The following is a 27,738-nucleotide window of genomic DNA, read 5'->3' as shown; positions in this document are numbered from 1 at the left end:
GAGAGAGAGAGTGCTTCCTGAGGAATCTGGCGGGGATCCTGGCATGCGTCTCTGTGTGTCTCTGTCCCCATGGCAACGCCAGCCGCCTGCCTGCCTGCCTGAGCATGGCGCTCCGTGACATGGTGGACTTGGACTCCGGCCTGCAAGGCCAGGACTGGGGGGCCCTCAACCAAGAGCAGCAGATCAAGCTCTCCCACTTCAAGGTGGGTCAAGGGGGGGCGAGGAGGGAGGGGTGGGTGTCGGGGGGGGGGGTCCCTTAGAAAAGACCCACAAAGCTCAGTGCTGTGGCTCCGCTTTCCCAAGGCATGTTGGGAGTCTGGTTCACACGCCCCACAAAGGGGCTTCTCTCGTGGTTTGGGAGGGGCAAAGCGGGTTTGGAGAGGATGCCGTAAGGCGGCTGGGCAAGAAATAAAGTGGATGAAAGGCGCAAAGACAGGGAGCAGGGGGAAATGGGCAGTTTAGTTTTGGGGTGTGCAAAAGTCAGAGCCCCCTGGAGAAGTTGCTTAGCATAATCACATTGTGGTTATGATTATGATTACTATTATTAAACCTGTTTCTTTCAGAACAGAGTTTTAAATAACTGCCTGCTTCGCGCTAGCTTCTTTTTGTTGTTCTCTCTCTCTAATCTATCTATCATCTATCTATCTCTATCCAACCTCTCTCTTTCTCTAATCTGTCTGTCTGTCTGTCTAATCTCTCTCTACTATCATCTATCTATCTATCTATCTATCTATCTATCTATCTATCTATCTATCTATCATCTATCATCTATCTATATCTCTGTCTAATCTCTCTCTCTCTCTCTCTCTCTCATCTCTCTCTCTCTCTCTTATCTATCTATCATCTATCTATCTATCTATCTATCTATCTATCTATCTATCTATCTGTCTGTCTATCATCTATCTGTCATCTATCTATCTATATCTCTGTCTAATCTCTCTCTCTCTCTCTCTCTCTCTCATCTCTCTCTCTCTCTCTTATCTATCTATCATCTATCTATCTATCTATCTATCTATCTATCTATCTATCTATCATCTATCATCTATCATCTATCTTCTATCTAATCTCTCTGTGTGTGTGTCTGTCTAATCTATCTATCATCTATCTATCTATCTATCTATCTATCTATCTATCTATCTATCTATCTATCATCTTTCGTCTTTTTTTATGTGATGGTGCAATTTGGAGCGGGATTGACTTTATTTTTCCAGTGCAAAAGCTTCCAGTATTTGTCCATTTTGGGCGAGCCTCTGGGGCTGGTGTGGCTTTTCAAGAGGACTAGGCCTGCTCACAGAAGATACAGCTTTAGGGAGGTGGCTGCAAGTGCTCATCAGCACTCTACACATGCTCAGGGGTACTTATTCTGCACTCAAAACACTTGCCTGCAATTAGTGGTGATCTTTGCAGGTTGGGCTGTGCTACTACATGGCTGCCGCTGAGATATGACTGGCAGCTATTACCTGTACTTTCCAGAAACAATTGAATACATTTTTATTTTATTTCCAAACTGGATAAAAAGATCTCTGCTTTGGCTTTTCTTTGCTTACCATCTTCAAAACTCTCTCTCTCTCTCTTTTAACGATACAGCGGCAAATCGCCTTGAGACATGAATGTAAATGCAGATTCGTAAATTAATAAATCATCGCCATCCTTTTAAGTAGACGCCCTCCACGGTTTGCATCTGCATCGGGCTTGTTTTGAGATATTTTAATTGCTTTCTCGTTTGTGCAGTTGCTGCCCTGGGCTCCTCTGGGAGGAAGGGTGGGATATAAATTTAATAAAACAAAACAAAACAACCACAACCACCATAAAAGCTAACCGAGGCCGTATTTTAACTGTGACGCATTCCGGAGAGGGCAGCCTGGAGTTACGTCTCAGTACAGCCAACACGGGGGGAAAAGAGGAGCGCCGTGGCACCGTCAAGACAAAACAGATTTATTGTGGCAGACGGTTTCATGGACTGGAGCCCAGCACATCAGGCGCATCCAGTCCGCGAACATTTATGCCACAATAAATCTGCTAGTCTTTAAAGGTGCCACATGGATCTTTGTTGTACATTTTAATGGGCTTCTCTGCAAGCTAAAGGTGTCTATATTATTATCGGAGTGGGTTGGAAGGATCCCTGTGGTCCTGGTTTTCTGGGTAGTCTATCCCCTGCCCATATTTTCCCCTTTGAGGAATGTCTAACTAAAATGGCTCATGCGGACTACAGGCTGACCATTGGCTGTGCTGGCTGGGGCTGATGGGCATCGGAGTCAGAGAAGATTGCTGAACTCTAATTCCCACCACTTGGCTGCTGGTCGTGCTTAGGGCTGACGGGGCTGCTACATACTAATAAGCTAAAAGGTAAAGGTACCCCTGCCCTTACGGGCCAGTCTTGACAGACTCTAGGGTTGTGCGCCCATCTCACTCAAGAGGCCGGGGGCCAGCGCTGTCCGGAGACACTTCCGGGTCACGTGGCCAGCGTGACAAGCTGCATCTGGCGAGCCAGAGCCGCACACGGAACGCCGTTTACCTTCCCGCTGGTAAGCGGTCCCTATTTATCTACTTGCACCCGGGGGTGCTTTCGAACTGCTAGGTTGGCAGGCGCTGGGACCGAACAACGGGAGCGCACCCCGCCGCGGGGATTCGAACCGCTGACCATGTGATCGGCAAGTCCTAGGCGCTGAGGTTTTACCCACAGCGCCACCTGCGTCCCTTTCTAATAAATTACCTCCAACTGATTCTTCAACACCAACTTTGTTGGACTGGTCATGTTATGCGGAGACCTGATGATCATCTTCCAAAGCCAATACTCTATTGCCAACTTAAAAATGGAAAGCGTAATGCTGGTGGTCAACAAATGAGGTTTAAAGACTGTCTCAAGGCAATTCTTTAAAAATTTAGTACAGTGGTACCTCTGGATATGACCAGGATCCGTTCTGGAGCCCCGTTCGCATCCAGAAGCAAACGTAACTAGCGACGGCACATCTGCGCACACACGCGTTGCTTTTCACCGCTTCTGCGCATGTGCGTGACATCATTTTGAGCATCTGCGTGAGCGCCGAAACCCGGAAGTAACGCTCTCCGTTACTTCCGGGTTGGCGTGGAGCGCAACCTGAACGCACTCAACATGAAGCATATTCAACCCGAGGTATGACTGTATAAACACTGACAAGTGGGGAACACTGGCCTGCGAGCGCTCCAGTTGGAGAACAGCCTTTACCAAAGGTGTCATGGGCTTTGAAGACACTCGAACTCAGGACACAAGGGAGAAACGTGCTAAGAGGAAGGCACGCTTGGCAAATCCACACTGTGATCAACTCCCGCCCGGAACCAATGTTCCCACTGTGGAAGGACGTGTGGATCCAGAACTGGCCTCCACAGTCACTTACGGACTCATTGTTAAAACAGTGTTCATGGAAGACTCGGCTATGAGTGACCACCAAAGAAGACGACATATTTTCCCCTTTGAGGAATGTCTTACTAAAATGGCTCGTGTGGACTAGAAGAACCATCATCCCTGACCATTGGTTGGGCTGGCTAGGGCTGATAGGCATCGGAGTCGGAGAACGTTGATGAACTATAAATCCCACCCCTTCTTGGCTGCTAGCCATGCTTGGGGCTGACAGGGCTGCTACATACCCTACTCAGAAGGTAAAGGTAAAGGGACCCCTGACCATTAGGTCCAGTCTTGGCCGACTCTGGAGTTGCGGCGCTCATCTCACTTTCCCCACAATGTGCTTTTGAGGCTGAATCCTGACAAGACAGAAGTACTGTTTTGGGGGGACGGGAGGTGGGTGGGTGTGGAGGACTCCCTGGTCCTGAATGGGGCAACTGTGCCCCTGAAGGACCAGGTGCGCAGCCTGGGAATCATTTTGGACTCACAGCTGTCCATGGAGGCGCAGGTTAATTCTGTGTCCAGGGTGGCTTCTACCAGTTCCATCTGGTATGCAGGATGAGACCCTCCTTGCCCACAGACTGTCTTGCCAGAGTGGTGCATGCTCTGGTTATCTCTCCCTTGGACTACTGCAATGCGCTATACGTGGGGCTACCTTTTAAGGTGACCCGGAAACTACAACTAATCCAGAATGCAGCAGCTAGACTGGTGACTGGGAGCAGCTGCCGAGACCACATAACACCGGTCTTGAAAGACCTACATTGGCTCCTGGTACATTTCCGAGCACAATTTGAAGTGTTGGTGTTGACTTTTAAAGCCCTAAATGGCCCAGTATCCCTGAAGGAGTGTCTCCACCCCCATCTTGGGGGTCCAGCGCCCACGGAGCTCCAGCGCCGAGGGCCTTCAGGCGGTCCCCTCACTGTGAGAAGCGAAGTTACAGGGAACCAGGCAGAGGGCCTTCTTGGTGGTGGCGCCCACCCTGTGGAACGCCCTCCCACCAGATGTCAAAGAGATAAACAACTACCTGTCATTAAGAAGACATCTGAAGACAGCCCTGTTCAGGGAAGTTTTTACTGTGTGACATTTTAATGTATTTTTAATCTTTGTTGGAAGCCGCCCATAGTGGCTGGGGAAACCCAGCCAGATGGGCGGGGTACAAATAATAAATTATTATTATTATTATTTTCCCCATCGCTAGACCTTGTTTAGTATTTTTCCTCCCCAGCCAAAATGACCTTCCACTTTCCTCCAAGACTGAGCGCTGCTTGTTCACATTCTATTGCTGGCAGTTCCTCCCACCAAGCTGTTAAGAAATGGGTTGTGAACAGTCTCCTCCAACAGCTACAAGGCTTTTAGCCATAGCCTGCAATAAGATTTGGAACTGGGGAAAAACCTCGCCTCCAAGTCAGGACAAAGGTGCTTAGATTCTCAGATCTTAGCTTCTTCACGACCCTTTCCGCCCCCCAGATAAACACCAGGATCGCTAATGAGAAATACCTTCGTGCGCACAAGGAAGTGGAAATGCTGCTGTCGGGATTTCTCAGGTAAGTTTTTCGACTTCTATGATTGGCGGGTGTGTGTGTGTGTGTGATCAGCCTTGGAAGAATCAGCTGGTGACCCACCATTACACTGAAAAAGTTCTTTTAATTTACAAGGTGCCCAGGGTATTTCTTGCGAGGCTGCAGTTCACGCTCACGGAAAAAAAGTTTGGCAATTCCCCCCCCCCCCACCTCGCTTTCCTAGCTGCCTTGCTAATTGCTTTATCGATTCCCAATGAAGGAACCGTTGTAATTACGAAGAGGTCTTCTTAATTGTTATAAATATTTCCTCGGCCCTGTGACGGTTGTACGTTCTTGTTCCTTGTTTTTAATATAAAACTCCATCACACACGCACCTCCCCAAAGGTGAATGCAGATGTAAATTAAACGTTTCTCCCCGGTTGCTAATTGGCTTATCGATTCCCAATAAGGAAAGAGTGATTTACCAATTTGTCTTGCGTACCTTTGACAAGGACTTACAAAATCAACAATGAGGAGAAAGGGGGGGGGGACACAATCAACTGCTTAAAAAACTCCCTTTAAAAAGTCTTTTTCCCCCTCTCCACCTCCCTCCCCCTCCTTCCTGCTCCATGTTTCCAGGGAAGTTCTGCTGCAAAGACCAAATAATATACGAGAGTTTGCTGCTGGTAAGAGTTTCATTTACTAGCCTTACATATTGAGAGATTTTACTTTTTCACATACCAGTTGTTGGAAGGAACTGGAGGGGAGTATTTTCTTGTGCTCGAATCACGCAGGTTTCCTGCAGGAATCTGGTTGCACTCAGGATGTTCAAACGGAAGGGCCGATGGCCTGATCCTGCAAATTCTTCCTATGCTATTAAGAGCAGGTAGCACAGCAGCGTCTGGCAATGGAGTACCTGCAGCCCTCTGGAGGCATTTGGGACTCCCGGCACCCCCTCACCGCTGGGCACCCGTAGGTGTCCTCCCCCCATCCCTGGCCTCATGCGTGCAACACCCGTGCAAAAGATTGTGGAGTCTGGCCCTGGCCATTACCTCCACAGCTGGCACGACCAGCTTCTGCGAGATGGCACTGGGTGTCATGGAATGCACACAGACATTTCAACTGTGCAGGGGAGAGAACAGTCACGGTCCAGTTCCCGGGCGGCTGAAGTCCCGGATAGGGATCTTGGAACCAGGGGCAAGATGGCAGGGTGGGAGCAGAAACGGGGGTCCAGAAGCCAGGAAGCCAAGAGTCCAAGGGTCAGAGAGCTGGGAGTCACGAAGTCAAGGGGTCACAAAGTCAGGGGTCCGAGGGTCAGGAAGCAAGGAGTCACGAAGTCAGGGGTCCGAAGGTCAGGAAGCAAGGAGTCACGAAGTCAGGGGTCTGAGGGTCAGGAAGCAAGGAGTCACAAAGTCAGGGGTCTGAGGGTCAGGAAGCAAGGAGTCACGAAGTCAAGGGTCTGAGGGTCAGGAAGCAAGGAGTAACGAAGTCAGGGGTCCAAGGGGCAGGAAGCAAGGGGTTACGAAATCAAAGGTCCGAGGATCAAGGAGTCAAGGAACCAAACGCAGCAAGGCAGGGAACGTGTTGCTGTGGCAAAGAGCCGAAGGGAAATGCTGACCTTATATCCCTTCCCAGCTCTTGCCACCAGGTGCTGTGAGTTACCAATCGGCCTCACCTGTGTGGCTGCACCTTGCCTCTTCAGAACAAACTTAGGAAGGCCCCCGTCCTGCAAAGTCCTATTGGTCACAGGGCTTGGCTCTTGCACGCACACCTGACAAGAACCAAGCGCACCTGAATGAACAGCGCACCAGTTTCTGCGCGGAGACGATGTGCGCTTGAGCTTCTGCCATGTACCACGGAGGTTCCCACCTTCCCAATTCTCGTCCCTTGTAAATCAGCGTCCCCATTTTTCCCTTTCGAGAACGTCCGGTCCAAATTTAGCTAAGAGTGACCAGCACTGTTCTCCTTCAGGGAACCCAACCCATGGCCTTCTGAAGGCTGCTGGATTCCAGTTCCCACCAGCCCCAACCACAGGAATGATGGGAACTGTAGTCCCAAGAACAGGTCAAGGGCCACGGCCTCTTTTTAAAAGAGGAAGGGGGCTTTCAAAGCACAAAGTGCGCCCAACTCAACCCAGCTTTGTCAGAAATCAGAGATCAGGAGAGAGACACAGCTTGCAGAAGGAATATAAACCGAAGTCATTCCAACAAGGGCTGATGGGGTGGTCCCCTGGGTTTCCGTGCGGCGTGGTCCGAGTCCAGTCCAAGGTCGAGGCTGCAGTATTGAGGCCATCTGTCAAAGCTGAAGCTAGGTCCAAGGCAGGGAGTCGGGTGAGGTCAGCAGATCCGGCAGGACAGCATGCAGGCAGGAACCGGCTACCAACAAAATTGCTCCCACAACTTGGGTCTGGAGCTGGCTGGCTTTTATCTGCCCCGAGGCACAGGGCGGCCCCGGTCCACAGGTGACTCGCCTCTCCTGGCCTGGAGGTGAGCCCTCCTCCTGCGGGAACTTAGTTCCCTCCGCCTCTCTGCCCTGAGCCTCTGCAGCTCAGGAGAGGCTGGAGGATTACCGGACCTAGAGGCAACCTCAGCTTCCCCTGACGGGGCTGAGAGTGGAGCACCTGCAGGCAATGGGTCCTCCATCACCTCCGGAGCCAGAGCAGACTCAGCTGGTGCCTGCACCTGAGGGTCCAGCACAGGTGAGGACCCTTCAGGCTCAGGTCCCAGCTCAGCTGGTTCTGGAGGCAGGGAATCCTGTGCAGGCTGGGATTCCTCAGGTTCAGCCTCCAAGTCCGAATCCCAGGCAATCACAGCTGATGCTCTGGCACTGGAAGTGGCGCTCAGGAATGGCCAGTGCATGTAATTCTCTTTGCTATCGGGTCTGTGACAAAGAGAACACCCCATACGGATAGGGCCATTCAGTTACTCTGCGCCCTTTTGCTTTTATGGAGGATGAATGGATGAGGCAGGCAGATCAGCACCAGATGTGCCTGGCGGCTCAATGCGGCCCCCAAACCGCTCTCCCTGGCCCTTGGGGAGCTCTCGCCAGGCCACGTCCCCCACCAGCCCTGCCCCACAGATTCCTTGCGTGTTTTTCTCTGGCTGGGATGTGCCCTCTAGGGCCAAGGATGGGGAACGTCAGGAGCCAGATGCGGCCCTCCAGACCTCTCCATCTGGCCCCCGAGAGTCTCCCCAGGCAACGCTTCCCTTCCACAGCCGCACACGACCGGAGCGCTTTTGCTCGGCTGGGATATGCCCTTGAATTCTTGAGGACGCCTTGAAGGTCCTCGGTGCACCTTGGAGATGCAATAAATCTGTTAGCGGACCTAGCTTCTCTCTCCCCTTGGCTAATCCCCTCGTCTTCCTTCACCCTCTCCTCCCAGACTACTTCACCAACCCGGAACTCCCCAAGAAGATCAAGCAGCAGATGATGGAGAAACTCAACGAGGCCGTCTAAGCGACGCCTCACACTTGGACCCATCTCGGAGGAGAACGCAAACTCTTCGATTTTGGACTTCCCATCACAAATGAAAAGACCTTCCCCTGGAAATGGGTTGTCTGCGGCTCGCTTCTGCTCAAGAGAACGTCTGAAACCAACATCCACCAATTTCAGTGGGTCTCCTCAGAGCAGGAGTGTGGAGCGGACAACCCAACTCTTTTACTCTTTAGTGTTTTAATTTAACCTCTTCTCCTCCGGGTCCGGAGGAGAGAGAATAAAACTGGACTTCCAAAACAAGGGTGATGTTGACTTCATTTGCCACGACAATTATTTGCTTGGGGATTAAAGGTGTAAGGCAGAGGGTACCCACAAACGGTTAGAACAGGGGTCAGCAAACTTTTCCAGTAGGGGGCCGGTCCACTGTCCCTCAGACCTTGTGGGGGGGCCGGACTATATTTTGAAGGGGGGAAAAGTAAACGAATTCCTATGCCTCACAAATAACCCAGAGATGCATTTTAAATAAAAAGACACATTCTACTCATGTAAAAACGCGCTGATTCCCGGACCGTCCACGGACCGGATTTAGAAGGTGATTGGGCCGGATCTGGCCCCCTGGCCTTAGTTTGCCTACCCATGGCTTAGAAGGTATACCTTTGTAAAAGGAAGTATGCTATCCTAAGTAGCCTTCCTCGGGAGTAAGGCCACATTCACTTTAAACAGCAATACCACTGTCAGGGCTACCCCCCCCAAAAAAAAATTCTGGTAGCTGCTTTTGCACTCTAGTCAGAGACCCCAGTTCACCTCATGGAGCTACAGCTCCCAGAACTTCTCTGGGAAATGTAGAACTAAGCTGCATGCTGGTACCCTGCTCAGTCCACTCTTGCCCAGCGTGGATCCGGAGCTAAACCCCCCCACCTCGTTTCCTCTTTGGTTCATCTAGCTGGTGCCTGGATACCCAACGAACCCTCTGCTATTTGTGACGCATGTTCTTTGAGGGATGTGCTTTGATAGCAGACTCAAGGGAGAGCCCAGAGATGGGCAGGGAGGGCAGGGCCTTTAGGATACCTGCAGGATACCTGCGCCGCAAGGACGTTAGTTACGAAAACAAGGTAGTTTGGGGAAATGGGTGGCGAGAGGCAGAATTCGCTTAGCGGTTCGAGGAGTCGAGGGCAGGATGAGGGCAGACGAGACGGGGGAACGCCCTCGTAAATCATGTGTGATTCGGCTGCCACCTGGTGGTGCCAAACAGGAAGGGGGGGGATTTACGTTGTCAGGGCTGTAAAATGAATAAAAATAGCAGCCAAACTGTAGGGAGGAAGACACCAACAAAAAAGGGGAGGTGAATCTCTGCTTCATTAGTGCAGATTGCGCTTCCCCTCTGCTCACAGCTCCCCAAGACTCCTAAGAAAATAATAATAATAATAATAATAATAATAATAATAATAATAATTTTTTTTTATTACTTACACCCCATTTGGCTGGGTTGCCCCAGCTACTCTTGTGTTCTAGGCCCTGAGCTCTCACTAGGGTCCCATTATGTTTCATTATTTACCGTATTTTTTGCTCTATAAGACTCACTTTTTCCCTCCTAAAAAGTAAGGGGAAATGTGTGTGCGTCTTATGGAGCGAATGCAGGCTGCGCAGCTATACCAGAAGCCAGAACAGCAAGAGGGGTTGCTGCTTTCACTGCACAGCGATCCCTCTTGCTGTTCTGGCTTCTGAGATTCAGAATATTTTTTTTTTCTTGTTTTCCTCCTCCAAAAACTAGGTGCATCTTGTGGTCTGGTGCGTCTTATAGAGCGAAAAATACAGTATATCCTGCTTTCCTATTGGAACAAAGCTGCTCAGAATTTAAGAAAGGGGAGAGGGCAATGGTGACCAAGAACTGGTGGCCACCCCTCTGGTTCCACTGGTCAACCTCTGGAAGAGCCGGTGTAGCAGTGTAGCAATGCCAGGCCAGGACTCTGAGTGACGAGGGTTCAAGTCTACACTTGGCCGTGAAGTTCACTGGGTGCAAGCCTTTGGCCCTATCTGAAGGAGCGTCTCCACCTCCATCGTTCTGCCCGGACATTGCGGTCCAGCGCCGAGGGCCTTCTGGTGGTTCCCTCACTGCGAGAAGCCAAGTTACAGGGAACCAGGCAGAGGGCCTTCTCGGTGGTGGCGCCCGCCCTGTGGAACACCCTCCCATCAGATGTCAAAGAGAACAACAACTACCAGACTTTTAGAAGACATCTGAATGTTCCATGCATTAAAAAGGTAAAGGGACCCCTGACCACTAGGTCCAGTCGTGGCCGACTCTGGTGTTGCAGCGCTCATCTTGCTTTACTGGCCGAGGGAGCCGGCGTACAGCTTCCGGGTCATGTGGCCAGCATGACTAAGCCGCTTCTGGCGAACCAGAGCAGCGCATGGAAACGCTGTTTACCTTCCCGCCGGAGCGGTACCTATTTATCTACTTGCACTTTTGATGTGCTTTTGAACTGCTAGGTTGGCAGGAGCAGGGACTGAACAATGGAAGCTCACCCCGTCGCGGGCATTTGCACCGCCGACCTTCTGATCAGCAAGTCCTAGGCTCTGTGGTTTATCCCACAGCGCCTTTAATGTTTTGTTGGAGGCCGCCCAGAGTAGCTGGGGAAGCCCAGCCAGATGGGTGGGGTATAAATAATAAATTATTATTATTATCACTTCGTCTCAGCCTGAGCTACCCTGCAGGGTTGTTGGGGGCACTACAGAGAAGGGGCAGAGCCCTGCATATGCCGCCTTGAGCTCCTTGGAGAGAAAAAAGATATGGAAGAAATTCAATAAATAAATGCTAAATGGCTGGGGAGTGTCTACAGGGGATGGGGAAGAGGCAGTGGGCCGCACAATGGCAGGAGATCACTGCAGGGATAGCTAGCATGGCTTCTTCCAGATATTGTTGCCAATGGTCAGGCATGCTGCTAGCCACAATGGCTGTGCCCTGTCTCTCCAGTCGGAGGCAAAAATGCTTCTGAAAATTATGCTACAGCAGCAGCAAGAATACTCATCGCACAGTATTGGAAGACACAGGAGCTACCCACGCTGGAAGAATGGCAGATTAAAGTCATCGACTACATGGAATTGGCGGAAATGACCGGCAGAATCAGAGACCAGGGAGAAGAGACGGTGAAAGAAAACTGGAGGAAGTTTAAAGACTATTTACAGAAACACTACAAGATAATGAATGTTTGATGACACCAGATTGAACGTAAAAGATTATTAGTAAAAAAGTGTAAAGAATGAGAAAGATTAATATTTTAAGATATAAGGAAATGTAATTATATTAAGATATTAAGATTTTGATAAAATCAAAGTATGACAGAGGGAAGGAATTTGCTGATAGAATATATGATCTGGAATACAGAGAAGGGAGGTCTGGGGAGGTCGGAGAAACAAGTTAATGCAAAAAATATAAGGAAACAAAAACTGTTTTTATTCTTTTTGTTTTTTCTTTTTTTGTATATTTTTTGCTGTTTTGTGTTTGTATGTCGTTGTATTCTATTTTTTGTTGTGTTGTGTTTTGTTTTTTTGTTGCTTTGTACTCATTGTAAAACCCAATAAAATATTATATATATATATAAAAATGCTTCTGAAAATTGGTTGCTGGAAACCACAGGAGGGGAGACAGTTTGCACACTTCCCTTTGAGGCGACTGGTTGGCCCCTGTGAGAACAGGAGGCTGGTCCAGATGGGCCATTGGCCTGGAAGGCTCCTCCTGTGTTCCTATGCAATGGGAGTCCAGCAAGATGTAGAGCAGTGTTCCCCAACCTTGGGCCTCCAGCTGTTTTTGGACTACAATTCCCATCATCCTTGACCACTGGTCTTGCTAGCGAGGGATGATGGGAGTTGTAGTCCAAAACCAGCTGGAGGCCCAAGGTTGGGGAACACTGATGTAGAGGGCCGAGGGTTAAGGCACCCCTGAGCTAGCTGAGGACGGGTGTCTAGACTGTGGAACGGACTCTCTCAGAAGGCAGCGGACTCTCCTTCGCTGGACGTTTTTCAGCAGAGGCTGGGAAGCCGTCTGTCAGGGATTCTTGGGCTGCAAGGGGGTTGGACTGGACGACCCCTGAGGTCTCTCCTGTGCTGTGCCCAGGGGTAACCTGGGTAACAAGGTCCAGGTCTGGTCCCGAATCCAAGGGTTCCGCGAGGAGTCAGTCCGGCAGGGCCAAGGCAGGAAACCAGGCATAGTCAGGTTCTGGCAAACAGCAACGTTGCTCCTGCAACCTGGGGCAGGTCCGGCAGCCTTTTATCTCTGTCGGGGGTAACGGCCGGTCCTGATCCCCTGGTGACTCACCTCCCTGTCTCGCCTGAAGGCGAGCACTCCTCCTGCAAGAACTCAGGTCTCTCCTTCTCTCAGACCTCAGTCTCTGCAGCTGGGGAGACGTCGGTGGGTTACTAGACCCAGAGGCCGCCTCAGCCTCTCCCGACCCAACCGGTAGTGGAGCAGCTGTAAGCGATGGCCCAGCTGGAAGCAACGAGGGAATCCCCACATCTGGAGCCAGGACAGGCTCAGGCCCCTGACTCGGCCCAGCTGGTGCTTGTTGCAGGGGAACCAGTGCAGAATGGGGCTCTTCAGAATCAGGCCCCAGACCTGGTTCAGACGCCGCCTGAGGCAAAGGATCCGGTGCGGACTGGGACTCCTCCGGTTCTGAGTCAGAGCCTGAGTCCCGGGCCATCACACCTCCCAACTCTACCATTCTATGACCTTCCAGGTGCTGTTGGGATTCCTAACTCCCAGCAAAAGTGACAGAGCTGGGGGTTCAACCACATCTGGATGATGGCACCATGCTTGCTAACAGACTGCACTTCGCAGCAAAACTGGTGTGTGTGTGTCTTTACGGACTCGCTAGCGGGTGGCCAGATATTTGCATCCCAGCTGGGAGATCAACTTCCCACATCCGTCCCATTAAAGGAAGAGATGGGGGTTAGCGCACCACACCCTCTCCCTCCACCCCCCGTCCTCTGAGCCGCCTTCCCCTCCCTTGCTTGGAAGAATCATCCTCTGACATTATCTCGGGAGTCACCTTGACGAGGCGGGACGTCAGCCTCGCCATAACTGATGGGCCTTCTGCGGCAAAGGGCCGAGCGCCTCTGTGAATATTCATGGCTGTGTTCCGTCTCCCACCGGCAGAGAGAGCCCCTCCGCCGGCCCACGTAAGGGGCTTAATGACACTTTTGGCAGCTTCCCCTGCTTTGCTTTTAAGAGGGAGGAGGGGAGGACGAAATAAAAAGCTTTCCCGGCTATCTTCCCCGTGGGGGAAGCACGCCCACACTTTCTTCCTGCCCGGGCCGCTCCAAGCGCTTCGCGGCTAAAGTGAGCGAAAGCTCGTGCTTCCCCTCTCGGGAGGGAGGGTGGTTTTTTTAAAAAAGGAGGAGGCAGAGGGCCCCATCCATCATCTGAAGGGCTGGCTCCGAAGGCACACCGCCCCAGGCGTGAATTATTCCAGGGCGCGCTTCAAATGCCATTGTTCATGCCGAAGGTGCGCAATGCTGTAATTAATGGCTGTGGGGAAGGAGAGACACAGACCCGAACGGGCGAAAGTCCAGGCTGGGCCGCCAGGTGTCGTCCAAGATGGAGCCATCGGTTCCGTATCCTTTTGCACGACCCGGGGAAGGGGTTGCCAAGGTGGCAAAGTCTCCTTGGTGGCAGGACACACTGCAGAGGGAGATGGAAGAGCTCTGTTCTCGAAAGGTTCAAAACTTCAGCTGGGACACAGCTCAGCCCACGCTGACTGCCAGGAGCTCTCCAGCGTCCTGGACAAGAATCCCAGCCCTATCGGGAGGTATCATGACACAATGACCCTAGCACCATCTGTATGCACTGAGCTGCAATACTTCCTTTAAAAATAAAGCAATTCTCACAACTCTGGAAACATGATTCTGACGGTGCATGGGTTTCTCCAACCCATAAGCGCCTCTCCTCTAAAATGTAAAGGGACCCCTGACAGTTAAGTCCAGGCGCCAACGACTCTGGGGTTGCGTGCTCATCTCGCTTTACTGGCCGAGGGAGCCAGCATTTGTCTGCAGACAGTTTTTCTGGGTCATGTGGCCAGCAGGACTAAGCCGCTTCTGGCGAACCAGAGCAGTGCACGGAAACACCGTTTACCTTCCTGCCGGAGCGGTACCTATTTATCTACTTTCACCGGTGTGCTTTCGAACTGCTAGGTTGGCAGGAGCAGGGACAGAGCAACGAGAGCTCACCCTGTCACGGGGATTCGAACCACTGACCTTCTGATCGGCAAGCCCTAGGCTATGTGGTTTAGACCACAGCGCCACTCCTCTAGCCTGCTCCTTTTCCTGGGTTTCTGCCCTTGCAACTCCTCCTCCTCCCGACCGTCTCCCTGTTTTCCCTGGGACCTCTCCCTCTTCAAACCTTCCTGTTCAAGGCTTCTTCCACCTCTTTGCTGGGATATTTTGCCAGCCCCGCCCCTCTAGAGGAAACCGGGGGCAACTCAGCCAATGGCAATTGACAACTGCCGCAGCGTCAGGGCAAGCTCGGCCAATGGCAAATCTGTAACCTTTAGGGTCAGAGCAAGTCTCAGCCAATGGCAGATCAGCGGCTCCCTTACGTCTCCACACCCTGCGACCAAGGCAATCAATGGAGGCCAACTCCTCCATCGCCATCACAAAACCCTTTCAGCACTTTACTATCCAGATGCCCTTGGACATTAAGAGAGGAGAGACGCAGCGTGCCTCAGTGGCCGTTCTCCCTCCGACTCTCCTTCCTGGTCCACAGAACTTGGCCGAGCTGACTCACTGCAACCAGGAAGAGTTTCTGATTTTGAAACGTTTTTATTCGTAAGAGACTCGACATTTTGTTGCTCCTCAGGAGAGGAGAGAAATCATAGAACTCTAGTTGGCGTTATCCTCTTACTCGAGAGAAACGCTTCCGTCAGAGATGCCTCTGAACGTTTAGGACAGGAGTACAGCCCCCAAAAAACCTCCCACCAATCTGACGAAGATCTTGTCCAAACCCGATCTGACGAAGATCCTGGACCTCCTGAACTGTGCAGGCAAGCTGGGTGCCCCCCAGTCTCCGTCGCTTGTTTTGAGAGCCCCCGCTGCTCCCGTTTCCTCCTGGGATGGGGCGGACTTCAGTGATATTGCTGTGGAGCGTCTTCTGGCTGAGCCAGCCAGACCCTGTAGCTTTCGGGCTTGGGTTCTGCAAACCGCACCACGGAAAGAGGGACCCGGACGGTATCGAGGTCGTTCACCTGCAAAAGGAGGGCAGAAGTGGGACAGGGGGCCCGGGTGTCTCCCCCAGAGCCAAGACGACGACAACGGTCAATCGAAAGAGGAAATGGGGAGGACGTTTAAGCTCCCCTGCTGAGACTAGGACTGCCGTTCCCCATCCCTGGCCAGCTATGGTCCCTTTCGGGCAGACGGCTCGGCCACAGGACTCTAACTTCCAGGCTGGACTATCGCCCCTGCAGGAGGCAGTGATGGCCTCATCCAGCAGGCTCTTCTTAAGCTTTCATTATTACTGCCATGTGCTCTATGTGGGGCTGCCCTTGGAGATAATTCAGAAACTTCAACAGGCCCCAAACACAGTGCCCACGTTACTGGCTGGGGTTCCATTTAGATGAAATGAAATACTTTCTTGTCACTTGTATAACTTGTATACAGTGAGATTACATGAGCACCCCCCACTCAGCTCTCTTAGTCCTAATTTAATCTTAATTAATTTCTTAAGTCTCATATGACACCACCATTTTAAAACAGCTGCCTGGGCTGCCAGTTTGTTTCCAGGCCCAAATCAAGGTGCTCACTTCAGAGTTTGAAAGCCCTAAATGACTTGAGCCCCAAATATTCGAAATATCATCTCCCTGTACCCCGCAGACACTCTCGGGTGCTAGGATCAGTCGAGGGGTCCCTTTTGGCAGTTCCAACACCCTCAGAAATTTTGGGGAGTGTGCCTCAGCCTGGGGAAGAGGGTCTCCTCTGTGGCAACCCCCTAACCTGTGAAATTTCCCCTCCTGGAATCCTCATTATAGAGCTTCTGTTGTATGCATAAGACACGCCTCTGTCCTCTGATACCCTAATCTTGCTCCCATAACTTGTTTTGAACTGGATTTCATATTGTATTTCTTAAATTGCTGGGACCTTGTGGTGGAAGAGTGGGCACAAAAATCAGAATAAACAAAGAAATGTATTTTACACAATACATGCATCATCCACCCTGGCATTTTGGAGAAAAAGAGGGCACAACTTTCCTATTACAGTGGTACCTCAGGTTACATATGCTTCAGGTTACATACGCTTCAGGTTACAGACTCCGCTAACCCAGAAATAGTACCTTGGGTTAAGAACTTTGCTTCAGGATGAGAACAGAAATCGCACAGCAGCAGTGCGGCGGCAGGAGGAGGCCCCATTATCTAAAGTGGTGCTTCAGGTTAAGAACAGTTTCAGGTTAAGAACGGACCTCTGGAACGAATTAAGTACTTAACCCGATGTACCACTGTACAAATATCCCATACATTGACCTGCGCCAATGTACAGGAGGTGAACTTACCGTAACTTCGCACCAATATTCCCCCAATTCCGTGATGGGCTTGTCCGGAAGCTTCAAGGTATGCGGCAGAACCACGACTCCGAGCTGGAAGGACCAGGGCACAGCGTTATCAGAGCAACCCACTTCAAGAGGGGCAGGGGCACGTTGTCTGAGACTTCCACATCCCCTAGGAAAACACCTCCTCTCCCCCCAAGGATATATGCCGCCGAGAGCCCACCCTAATCAGGTAGAGATCAACTCAACGATATGCTCTTAAAACCCTCCGTTGCCACACCCCACCACCCCGTAACTCATTAGGGCTCTCACCCAAACATCCTAGCCTTTTTCTCTCTTTTTTTTTTGCAAATGGAAAAACGCTGTCACAAATCTAAAGGCAAAAACAACAACAAACCCCTGGTTACGCGAAACATTCAATAAGCACACAAGACGTAACCGGCTGTACGTTTAAAAAAAATAATATGTGCTATTCATTGTATTGAATTGTAGATTACAACAGAAGTAGCTCAAAGTTCAACGAAAAAAGTAGAAGACCCAGTGGATCAGTTCATTCTCTAATCGGTTTATGCATAAGGTCCATATATGTGAAAGTGTCTATTCCACCTGTCATAGAGTCCAACAATCCACACAAAAGGTTGTTGCAGTTCCACAGAATCCTTCCACAGAGTCTAAGACAAGGATTTCCGGAATACAGTGGTGCCCCGCAAGACGGAAAACCCGCTAGACGAAAGGGTTTTCCGTTTTGGAGGTGCTTCGCAGGACGAATTTGCTATGGGCTTGCTTCGCAAGATGAAAATGTCTTGCGATTCCTGGGGGTTTTTTTCCGCTCCCCACCCCCTTTTTCTAAGGCACTAAGCTGCTAATAGCCTTTTAGCAGCTAATCCGCTAATCCCTTAAGCCTTTAATAGCCGCTAAACCGCTAATAGCGCTAATCCGCTAATGGGCTTGCTTCGCAAGACGAAAAAACCGCTAGACGAAGAGACTCACAGAACGGATTATTTTCGTCTTGTGAGGCACCACTGTATTAGCCTTGTTTCGCCATCCTAGGCTTCATCAGTAGTACAAACTCTAGGTAATGCAAATAAATACAGTATCGTAATCTCACACATTTTTACAGCAAAAATAATATAAAAACCGTCAACGACCGTACATACCATATATGATAACACAGGACAGTGCATCTTATACCATAGTAGTAGCTGATGTAAGCAGCAACTTTTACAGAGTGGCGCTATATGGACAAGCCCAATATTGATTCGAGTGACAGGTGTTGGCAATCAACAGATACAAAATTTATTTCTTAAAGTGACCCATATGGCACAGCAGAGGTAAAACAAACTTAATCCATACTCAGATGTTATACGTATAAACAGTAACGCAACTCATACAAAAATGTAATCAAATATCAGAACATATTAGTTTTTTCAAACGTACAGCCGGTTACGTCTTGTGTGCTTTTTGAGCAAATCTAATGCGCAGCATGGCCATTTTGGCCGGCGATTCCCATCAGCCCCTGCCAGGACGGCCATTTTTTTTACTACGGCTCCCGTCAGCCAGCCCAGGACTGTGTCGGCTGGGACTGAGAGGAGCCGGCCAGATCCCCTCCGTCCTCCACGCCAGGAAGGCAGGACGCCAACGGCCGCGCAGGCGGGGCTCACGTTTCTCAGGAAGTGCCGTGCCACGATCTCGTGGGTCAGCTCAAACTGCTCGCAGTCGTTCACTCCGACTTCCAGGGTGCACTTGCGCAGGAACCGGACGGTCTGAAAACCGGGAGAGGAACAACAGAAAGCCTTAAGAAAAGAAGCCCTCCAAAAAACTGCGCCCGGAAGATCGTCTTTCGCCCGTGGCAGAACACCTGCTTTGCATGCAGATGGTCCCAAGTTCAATCCCAGCATCTGGGACTGGGGGAGACCCCCCCCCCAAAAAAAAAAATCAAACCCCTAGAGAGCTTCTGCCCATCAGTGTAAATGCTGAGCTGGATAGGCCAGTGTTCTGGCTTGTGTAAGGCAACTTCCTCTGTTCCTATTTATCAGCCCTTCATTCAGAACAATGAGGACTAGACTCCTGCTTTTCTTTCAGGGGAAAGGCTTAGCTTAGCGGACAGAGCAGAAGGGGCCAGGTTCAATGGAGAATGGGAAAGAGCTGAGAGACGACCTAACCTGGGGAGAAAACAGCAAAGACCTGGTGAAGAGAGCACAGCAGAGGTTATATTTTCTGAGAATCCTCCGGGAAAACAATCTCTCAAAGGACCTGTTGATGGCATTTTACCACTGTGCTGTGGAGAGTGTATTAACTTATGGTCTGTGTGTGTGGTTTGGGAGCTGCACGGCCAGGGGAAAAACAATGCAGTCCAGGGTTGTAAAGACGGCGGAGAGAATAATTGGGTGCACTCTTCCCACCTTGGATCAAATCTACGCTTCCAGGTGCCATAAGAAAGCTGCAGAGATAGCGCAGGACAGTGCGCAGCCTGGAAATGATCTCTTTCAGCTTCTGCCTTCTGGAAGAAGATCCACGGTTATAAAGACCAGGACTAGCCGCCTGAGAAACAGTATAAGGAGTCTCTATAGTATATTGTATTTTAAGATGGGGTTTCAGAATTTTTAGGGGTTTTGGAATGTCTTATGTAGATTTTTCAATTTTATTGTTCTGTGTGGGACAATGGCAATAAACATATCGTATCGTATTGTATCGTAATCCCCAACAACTCTAGGTAGGGCTAGGGGAGACTACCCACTGTCTGAACCCCTGGAGAGCCACTGTCAAACAGAGCAGACGAGACTGAACTAGGTGCACATGCAGTCTGACTCTGTAAAAAGCCGCTTTCCCTGTTCTCCATGGCGTTGAGTCCTACTGTTTGTAGCTGAAGGTGACATTTGATGGGGCTTTGGCATATTTAAATGCGAGGTGGGGTTTCCTGGGCAGGGAGGGGAGAGGGAGAGATGGCCTGCTGCCGCCCCCCCCCCCAAAGAGAGAACTGCAAGGGAGAATATACAACGCTACCTGTCAGATGCTGGGGGTGGTTGCTCGTGAGTAACCAGGCAGGACTCCGACCTGTCTTTTACAGGTTTTATTGTGCAAACTATTTACAGTGCAGATCCACAAAGTTCATGTCAGTCTCAGTCACTTGCAGAATCCGGGAGTGGCCCCAACATAAGAACTTCGGCAATCCAAGCCCCCTCCTCCCCCCTCCTTGCGTTTCACCCGTCTGCGCAAGCTGGGCGACGGAAGTGGTGTGCGTCCCACCCCTGCCCAGGAATCCATGATTTAGGAACTCTCACAAGATTCACGAAAGCGGCAAGCACTCGGCCACGCATGTTGCCATTGATCTGGTCCTGCCAGGTTCTCTTGGAAGAGTTTTAGTAAACTTCACTTCCCAGCATTAGATTTTTGTGCTCAATTTCTGCTTTTAGGTTTCTCACTAGGGCATTGTCCTACCAGAAAACTGCATTTACACACACGTCGCAGATCTGCATCAGTTTACCTTTTCGCCTGTGTGGGTCTGCAGCCTCGGCAGTTTCCCTTCCTGACGTAACTAAGGGGCAGAAAAACAGAAGAGAAGTCAAGGACGAGCGAGACAGCTTGCATATTGTCCCACTCAGCCCAGATAGACCAAGGCTACAGGCATACCCATGTCAATATTGAGGAGGGGTGTAAAATAAAATCATGCACTTTCAGGAGAAAGCAGATAATCTTTTCTCCCTTGCATATAATACGAGAGAGCGGGGCCATGCAATGAAGCCAGACAACGGAAGATTCAGGGCAGAGCAATGCACTTTTTCATACAGCAAATAATTACATGATGCTGCCACAGAGGGTATGTTGATGTCCACTGATTTTGTTAGCTTCGCAGGCATGAATCATCCTCAAATCCACCTTTTTGTACACAATTCTGGCCAATAGGCATTTTTTGTTTTGTTTTTGCAAGCTGTAGAGACATAAGAGGTTTCTCTCACTCTCTCATCGTAACTAGAAGTTGGGGACATCCAATGATGATGATGATGATAATTTATTATTTATACCCTGCCCATCTGGCTGGGTCTTCCCAGCCACTCTGGGCGGCTTCCAACCAAATATCAAAAACAATACAGCGCTGTCAGACATTAAAAACTTCCCTAAACAGGGCCGCCTTCAGGTAAAATAGGTAAAATTCCTTCAGGTAAAATAGTTGTTTATTGCCTTGACATCTGCTGGGAGGGCATTCCCCAGAGCAGGCGCCACCACCGAGAAGGCCCTCTGCCTGGTTCCCTGTAACCTCACTTCTTGCAGGGAGGGAACCACCAGAAGGCCCTCGGAGCTGGACCTCAGTGTCCGGGCTGAACGATGGGGGTGGAGACGCTCCTTCAGATATGCTGGACCGAGGCCTTTTAGGGCTGTAAAGGTCAGCACCAACACTTTGAATTGTGCTCGGAAACGTACTGAGCTTCAGAGATTCAGTCCAGGCAAAGGGAAAGAACTCTTCACACAGTGTGGTTAAATTGTGACGTCAATCCCACGAGAGGCATCAAAGGATCTAGGAGTCTTGGTTGACCACAACTTGACATGAGCCAACAGTGTGACGCAGCAGCTAAAAAAGCCAATGCAATTCTGGGCTGCATCAATAGGAGTATAGCATCTAGATCAAGGGAAGTAATAGTGCCACTGTATTCTGCTCTGGTCAGACCTCACCTGGAGTACTGTGTCCAGTTCTGGGCACCACAGTTCAAGAAGGACACTGACAAACTGGAACGTGTCCAGAGGAGGGCAAGCAAAATGGTCAAAGGCCTGGAAACGATGCCTTATGAGGAACGGCTAAGGGAGCTGGGCATGTTTAGCCTGGAGAAGAGGAGGTTAAGGGGTGATATGATAGCCATGTTCAAATATATAAAAGGATGTCACATAGAGGAGGGAGAAAGGTTGTTTTCTGCTGCTCCAGAGAAGCGGACACGGAGCAATGGATCCAAACTACAAGAAAGAAGATTCCACCTAAACATTAGGAAGAACTTCCTGACAGTAAGAGCTGTTCGACAGTGGAATTTGCTGCCAAGGAGTGTGGTGGAGTCTCCTTCTTTGGAGGTCTTTAAGCAGAGGCTTGACAACCATATGTCAGGAGTGCTCTGATGGTGTTTCCTGCTTGGCAGGGGGTTGGACTCGATGGCCCTTGTGGTCTCTTCCAACTCTAGGATTCTATGATTCAAAGGCCCCCAACTTGGAAGGCTTCCGGAGAGAATTGGACAAATCTATAGAGGAGAAGCCTATCAATGGCTCTGCTCTGCTGTCACTATCAGAAACTGCAGGAGATGATGCCGTTGTGCTTCTGGGGCACCTGGTTGGCTGCTGTGAAAACAGGATGCTGGACTATGATGAGCCCCCCCCCCCCCCGGCCCGATCCAGCAGCCAAGGTCTTCCAGTGTTCTTACAGCACTCACCCGGTTTTCCTCCTCAAATATCTTCTTGTTTTCCGGAGAGGCGTAAACGGCTTTGTTCTGGTTGAGGAGGCGGCTGCGGCCGAAAGATTTGGGCACCAGGACCGTGTCGCCTCGGCTTCCCACATCTGTGAACGAGAAACGTGGAATGTTTTCGCCTGCAAAGCGGGGCAGGAACTAAAGCGCTCTCCCAAAACACAGGGCAACAGAGAGAGAGAGAGAGAGAGAGAGAGAGAGAGAGAGAATATGCTCCCTTTACAAAACACACCCGGTGTATAGTTCCTTCCTGGAAATCCCAGCTCAATTTTAAAATAAAAACTAAGGCAGGAGAGAAGTTTCCAGTCTGTATCACAACAGTTCCTAATCTGATGCTCTCCAAATAGGTTTCGGACTACCCCCTACTAAAGATACTTGCATATATATTTAACTGCACTATCCTAGCATCTATGTTTGGATGAAGATGCGATTTAGAGAACATGAAGAAAGAAATGCGTGGTCCCTGGAGCCGAATTGCCCAGAGGCGAAAAGCAGATCATGCTTTTTTCTTTTTGAAAGAGGGAAGTGGGTGTTGAAAGGAACCAGCTGATCGGCAAGCGATCAGGGAGGGAGATAAGGGAGCCTGGAGATAAAGGAGGCTGCCTGGGAGGTAAAAGCCCATGGATCCTCAGGATTTATGCACTGGGTCGCCCCAAATTCACCATCAGGTCATACAGCATGTCCATGGGCTACACCACAAAAACCACACATCCACTGTTTCGTTTAGAATATTTTTTTTTCTTGTTTTCCTCCTCTAAAAACTAGGTGAGTCTTATGGAGCGAAAAATACAGTAAATTTGGATTAGCATGGGCTTCTTTTTTATTATTATTAAGGATTTTCTTGTTTTACAGAAGTAAGTGTAATACCCCATATTTTTTTTTCCATGTAACATTTTTATAAATACGTTTCATTTGTTGAGGCATTAGGGGGAGAAGAAAAAAAGAAAGAAAAAAGAAAGGGGGGTGGAGAGAGGGAAGATGGATGGGGGTGGGGTCGGGTGGCGGTGTTTCTATTATGCTTAATGTATGTAGAGTTTGGTGTCAGCGTTGCTTGTGTTGTTCACTTGTGTTCCTTTGGTGGTGAGAGAGGTTGGGGTTGGCCTAGGGTGTGATTGTTTGCTTGTGATTGGGCTGTGGTGATCTTTGTTTTCGTGTGTGAGTGAGCGGGGTGGGTGTTTTGGATCAGGTTAGCCATACTGATTTGTATGCTGTTGGTGGGTTATTGTCCATTAGCATGGGCTTCTGCATCTTCTGCAGAACGGCACCAGATGTGCAAGTAAGATGAGGAGCTACGTACCGTCCACGGTTTGGGTGAGGATGAGCTCGAGAGGCTCCTTGGGTTTGTGTTTGGTGTCCTCCACCAAGCGGTAGACCTTGTACCGGCGGTGCTTAATCCGAGGCTCCCGGCCCACCTTGCTCAAAGGCACCTTCCACCAACGCTCCACGATGCACGTTTCCTGAGCAGCGGAGACAGAGAACTTGGGATAAGTCACCAACACCTCCGCTCGGACTGCCTCCTCGCCACTCCCTGTTAGGAGGCCCCCTCTCTAAAAACAAAGGTTCTAGTCCTCATGGTTCAAAAACAAGCACAGGGAGCTGCCTTGAGCCGAAAGCCAGTTCCTTTTTTTAAAAAAAATTATTTGCTATATACTTATTACATACATACAAAAAGGAATACAATTGCATAAATTATAAAATTAAAATTCCAAAAATACAAAAAAACCCCCCAAACCATACAAAAATTCCAGAAATACGAAGTGGAAAAATAAAATAAAAAGAATAAGGATATACAAGGAAGGAAGGAAGGAAGGAAGGAAAGGAAAGGAAAGGAAAGAAAAGAAAAAAGGTTGACTTCCTTCAACCACTATACAGGTTCTCTAATCTCATATTTTGGTTGTCTGTAATCATTTTTTACTTTGCGAAGAGGCAATTTGTTTACCTGTGAAAAATGGTGATTTTCTTGAGTAAAAATGAGAGTACCCCTAAACATTTTTTTAGAAGAAAAGCACTGGGGACACACACACGTATATATACACATATACATATCTATACATATACATATACATATACATATACAGTGGTACCTCGGGTTAAGTACTTAATTCGTTCCGGAGGTCCATTCTTAACCTGAAACTGTTCTTAACCTGAAGCACCAATTTTGCTAAAGGGGCCTCTGGCTGCTGCCGCATGATTTCTGTTCTCATCCTGAAGCAAAGTTCTTAATCTGAGGTACTATTTCTGGGTTAGCAGAGTCTGTAACCTGAAGCGTATGTAACCCGAGGTACACACACACACACACACACACACACACACTGGTACCTCTAGATACCAGAACGGATCCCCATTCACATCTAGAAGCAAACGTAACTAGCGAAGGCACATCTGCGCACGCGCACATCGCTTTTCGACGCTTCTGCGCATGCATGTGACGTCATTTTGAGCATCTGCGCCTGCGGCAAAACCCGGAAGTAATGCGCTCCTTTACTTCCGGGTTGCCGTGGAGCGCAACTCGAATGCGCTCAACCCGAAGCGCATTCAACCCAAGGTATGACTGTGTGTGTGTGTGTGTGTGAGAGAGAGAGAGAGAGAGAGAGAGATGCACACTTCCTGGGCACTGTTCCCACCTTGCAGTCTCTCTGAATTTCCCCCTAGTCACCCCACTCCAGAGCCCCCCAACTGCATTCTCCCTTCCGCATTTTCTCTCCCATCCCCTAACCGAAAGAAGAGTCTACTGTACTCTTAAAGGCAGCATATGCCTGGATTTAAACACATAGCAAAATACGTGCTTATCTTGTGCTCCAAAAGCAACCCAGGAGGACCCCCCCAAAAAAAAATATCTTTGCTCTCCCCCATCTCGGAAAGCAGCGCAGACATACCTGGACTGTAAAGACATAAATGCACAGAGTCCATTGAACGCCTCCTTTTACAGTCTCTTTGAGCTCCCCCCCCCCAATAAATCCCAGGGCCCCCTCTCCATCTGCAATGCCCCCTATACTTTGTGTCTACTACCTCCCCCCCCAAAGAAACTCAGCCAGATGGGCAGGGTATAAATAATATTATATTATTATTATTAGTCTGCCCCCTATATTTTGTGCCTACTACTCCCCCCCCCCAACAAAAGAAGCCTATTCATATAGGCAGCAAAGGCATAGATTTAAATGCAGATCAATGCAGCCCCACACCTGCCCCCTGAGACTCTCCTCCCCAAAAAGCGACCCCCAGAGACACCCCCCGCCCTGTAATTTCTCTGAAATGACCCCCCAACCTCCGTCCCCCCCCCTAAAGAGCCTCGTTTTAAAGGCCTCCATTTAGATAGGCATCACCTTCCTGCCCCTTTCGCCCCCTTAGCAGTCTCCCCAAAGACCCCCACCCCTATATTTCTCCCCAAATCTAATATTTTATAATATTTCTCCCCAAAGACCCCCCTCTCTCTCCCCCCCATACATTTTACCCCCTCCTTCCTCACCAGGGGGGCCGAGAGGCGAAGCCCCCGACATCCGAGCGGGACCCCCAGGGAGGCCCCTGCCAGGATCAGGCCCCTCGCCGCCGCCGCCGCCAGCATCGCCCGTCTCCTCACGCGCCTCGCCTCGCGCAGGCCCCGCAGAAGCCTCGGTCTCGCCTGGCTCCGCCCGCCGGGGTGAGTCGACCGCGGGGCGGGCAGAGGAGGGAGGAGCCGGCGTGGCGGGGACGACACACAAACCCGGCACGCTTTCTTCCCCCAGGATTTATTTACTCCTTTTTCTCTTTCTCTCTTGCCCATCTTAACACGGTAGCAAAAACCCACCTCCCCCGCCGCCCCAAAATAAAAGCATGTCAAGAGTGCCACTGAGCATAGACAGAGTGCAAAATTTTTTTTTTTTTTTGCAAAGAGGAGCCCTTTGCTGCAACCCGCCTAGGGCCAAGGCTGAGCAATCGATTAATATTCACTAGTTATTTTAAAGGCAATATAAAGTTAAGAACTGTATAAGAAGCGGATAAAACAGTGGATTATCAGAGGTGCTAAAAAGATTGTATAAGTGATAGGTTTCGTGGTACATTTTATAATTGATATGTTAAAATCAATAATCATTATTATTAAAAAAATATTCACTAGTTATTATCCCCCAAAAGTTTTTGTTTTGAGTTTCTGCTGAAATGAGGGTGCATTTTAATGTTGTATTTTAATCTTAAATTGTATTTTAATCTATTGTTTTTATATCTGGTGTTGGCCGCCCTGACTTGGCTGGGGAGGGTGGGGTATAAATAAAATTTATTATTATTATTATTATTCATATTTCTGTTGCCAGCAAGATCATCATTAAATTTGCTTACTGACGCCCTAGACGCCGGTGTGGTTGGGCTGCGTGGTGCCCACAGGATGGGCAAAGGGGGCAGCAACTGGGGCCCAGTGCGGAAGCCTGGTGAGTAATGGGGTAATGATCTCCCTTGCTTTGAATAGGCTGGGCCAGTGGCTCTGGGCTCTGGGCCAGCTCCAAATACTGGGAAACAAGATCCTAGTCCTCATGATTGCAGCCAAAAGTTTTGCTGTTGGGCTCTGGGCTCCCGGCAGGTTTGTCCGCAGACAGCTTCCGTGTCATGTGGCCAGCATGACTAAGCCACTTCTGGCGAACCAGAGCAGCACACGGAAACGCCGTTTACCTTCCCGCCGGAGTGGTACCTATTTATCTACTTCCACTTTGACGTGTTTTCGAACTGCTCGGTTGGCAGGAGCAGGGACCGAGCAACGGGAGTTCACCCCGTCGCGGGGATTCGAACCGCCGACCTTCTGATCGGCAAGTCCTAGGCTCTGTGGTTTATCCCACAGCGCCACCCGCATCCCTGTTAAGATCTTACAACAACTAAAAATCTCGGCCCAATATGGGTACACAGCCCAGGTTCGCTAGCACCCTATTTAAGGGGCAAGGAGGATCGAGTTTGTTCAGGGGTGGGGAACTGGGTCCTTCGCACAAACCACAAGCCCCTCTTTCCCCTTCCGATTTCAGGACATCGACGTCGGCGCCGAGCTGGTGCGGTTGGGCTACGCGGTGCAGTGCCCGCAGGATGGAGACGGCGGGGCTGGAGATGGGCCCGATCCGTTGGACAAAGGTGCCCAGCACAGAAGCCTGGTGAGTAATGGGGTCGGTTGATCTGCCCTCCCTTGCTTTGAATAGGTTGGACCAGTGGCTCTGGGCTGTGGGCCGGCTCCAAATACTGGGAAACAAGATCCTAGTCCACATGATTGCAGCCAAAAGCTCTGCTCTTGGGCTCTGGGCTCCAGGCAGGCTAGCAAGCGATAAGAGCACAAGATTCTAGTCCTTAGGATGGCAGCTGAAACTCTTGCTTGAAACGGGGGGTGGGGTGGGGGGGCAGGATGTTGGGGGTCTTGACTGCATCCATCCAGTGGAGCAGGAAGTCACAAATTAGCAGGGTGCTCTCAATGGCCTCTGAGCATACACTGAGTGTGTTTCTCCTTTCCTTTCT

The 27,738-nt window shown here is 50.0% G+C and overlaps 2 protein-coding genes and 1 long non-coding RNA gene across 3 annotated transcripts; 2 read left to right on the top strand and 1 right to left on the bottom strand.

Moving 5' to 3' along the window:
- The first annotated feature begins 47 nt into the window (after window positions 1–47).
- RIIAD1 (regulatory subunit of type II PKA R-subunit domain containing 1) lies at window positions 48–8,613 on the top strand. Its single transcript, XM_083416905.1, has 4 exons — window positions 48–203; window positions 4,847–4,923; window positions 5,518–5,564; window positions 8,261–8,613. The coding sequence occupies exons 1-4, from the start codon at window positions 105–107 to the stop codon at window positions 8,332–8,334; spliced, it is 297 nt and encodes a 98-aa protein (XP_083273031.1). The 5' UTR covers window positions 48–104; the 3' UTR covers window positions 8,335–8,613.
- A 6,490-nt stretch (window positions 8,614–15,103) lies between these two features.
- MRPL9 (mitochondrial ribosomal protein L9) lies at window positions 15,104–26,053 on the bottom strand. Its single transcript, XM_083416775.1, has 7 exons — window positions 25,745–26,053; window positions 23,576–23,735; window positions 22,246–22,370; window positions 20,322–20,372; window positions 18,499–18,600; window positions 16,844–16,927; window positions 15,104–15,545 (listed from the first exon to the last, which is right to left on the bottom strand). Exons 1-7 carry the CDS (start codon window positions 26,036–26,038, stop codon window positions 15,426–15,428), a joined length of 936 nt encoding a protein of 311 aa, XP_083272901.1. The 5' UTR covers window positions 26,039–26,053; the 3' UTR covers window positions 15,104–15,425.
- LOC310666284 lies at window positions 25,847–27,622 on the top strand. The gene is made up of 3 exons (XR_014505850.1): window positions 25,847–25,915; window positions 26,565–26,678; window positions 27,261–27,622. It is a non-coding gene; the product is annotated as an uncharacterized lncRNA (long non-coding RNA).
- Window positions 27,623–27,738: the final 116 nt, after the last annotated feature.

The sequence above is a fragment of the Podarcis tiliguerta genome (assembly GCF_965153285.1).
Source record: "Podarcis tiliguerta genome assembly, chromosome: 16".
Classification (NCBI taxonomy): domain Eukaryota; kingdom Metazoa; phylum Chordata; class Lepidosauria; order Squamata; family Lacertidae; genus Podarcis; species Podarcis tiliguerta.
This window is presented reverse-complemented; position numbering and strand designations above follow the sequence as displayed.

Bases quoted from the DNA above. Each gene is read 5' to 3' on its own strand.
- RIIAD1 (XM_083416905.1), top strand. From the start codon at position 105: ATGGCGCTCCGTGACATGGTGGACTTGGACTCCGGCCTGCAAGGCCAG. The intron at 4,924-5,517 runs GTAAGTTTTTCG...CCATGTTTCCAG, and splicing joins CTGCTGTCGGGATTTCTCAG to GGAAGTTCTGCTGCAAAGAC. The intron at 5,565-8,260 runs GTAAGAGTTTCA...CTCTCCTCCCAG, and splicing joins TATACGAGAGTTTGCTGCTG to ACTACTTCACCAACCCGGAA.
- MRPL9 (XM_083416775.1), bottom strand. From the start codon at position 26,038: ATGGGCAAGAGAGAAAGAGAAAAAGGAGTAAATAAATCCTGGGGGAAG. The intron at 23,736-25,744 runs GTGAGGAAGGAG...TCCGCTGCTCAG, and splicing joins TTCGCCTCTCGGCCCCCCTG to GAAACGTGCATCGTGGAGCG. The intron at 16,928-18,498 runs GTGAGCCCCGCC...TGGTCCTTCCAG, and splicing joins CACGGCACTTCCTGAGAAAC to CTCGGAGTCGTGGTTCTGCC.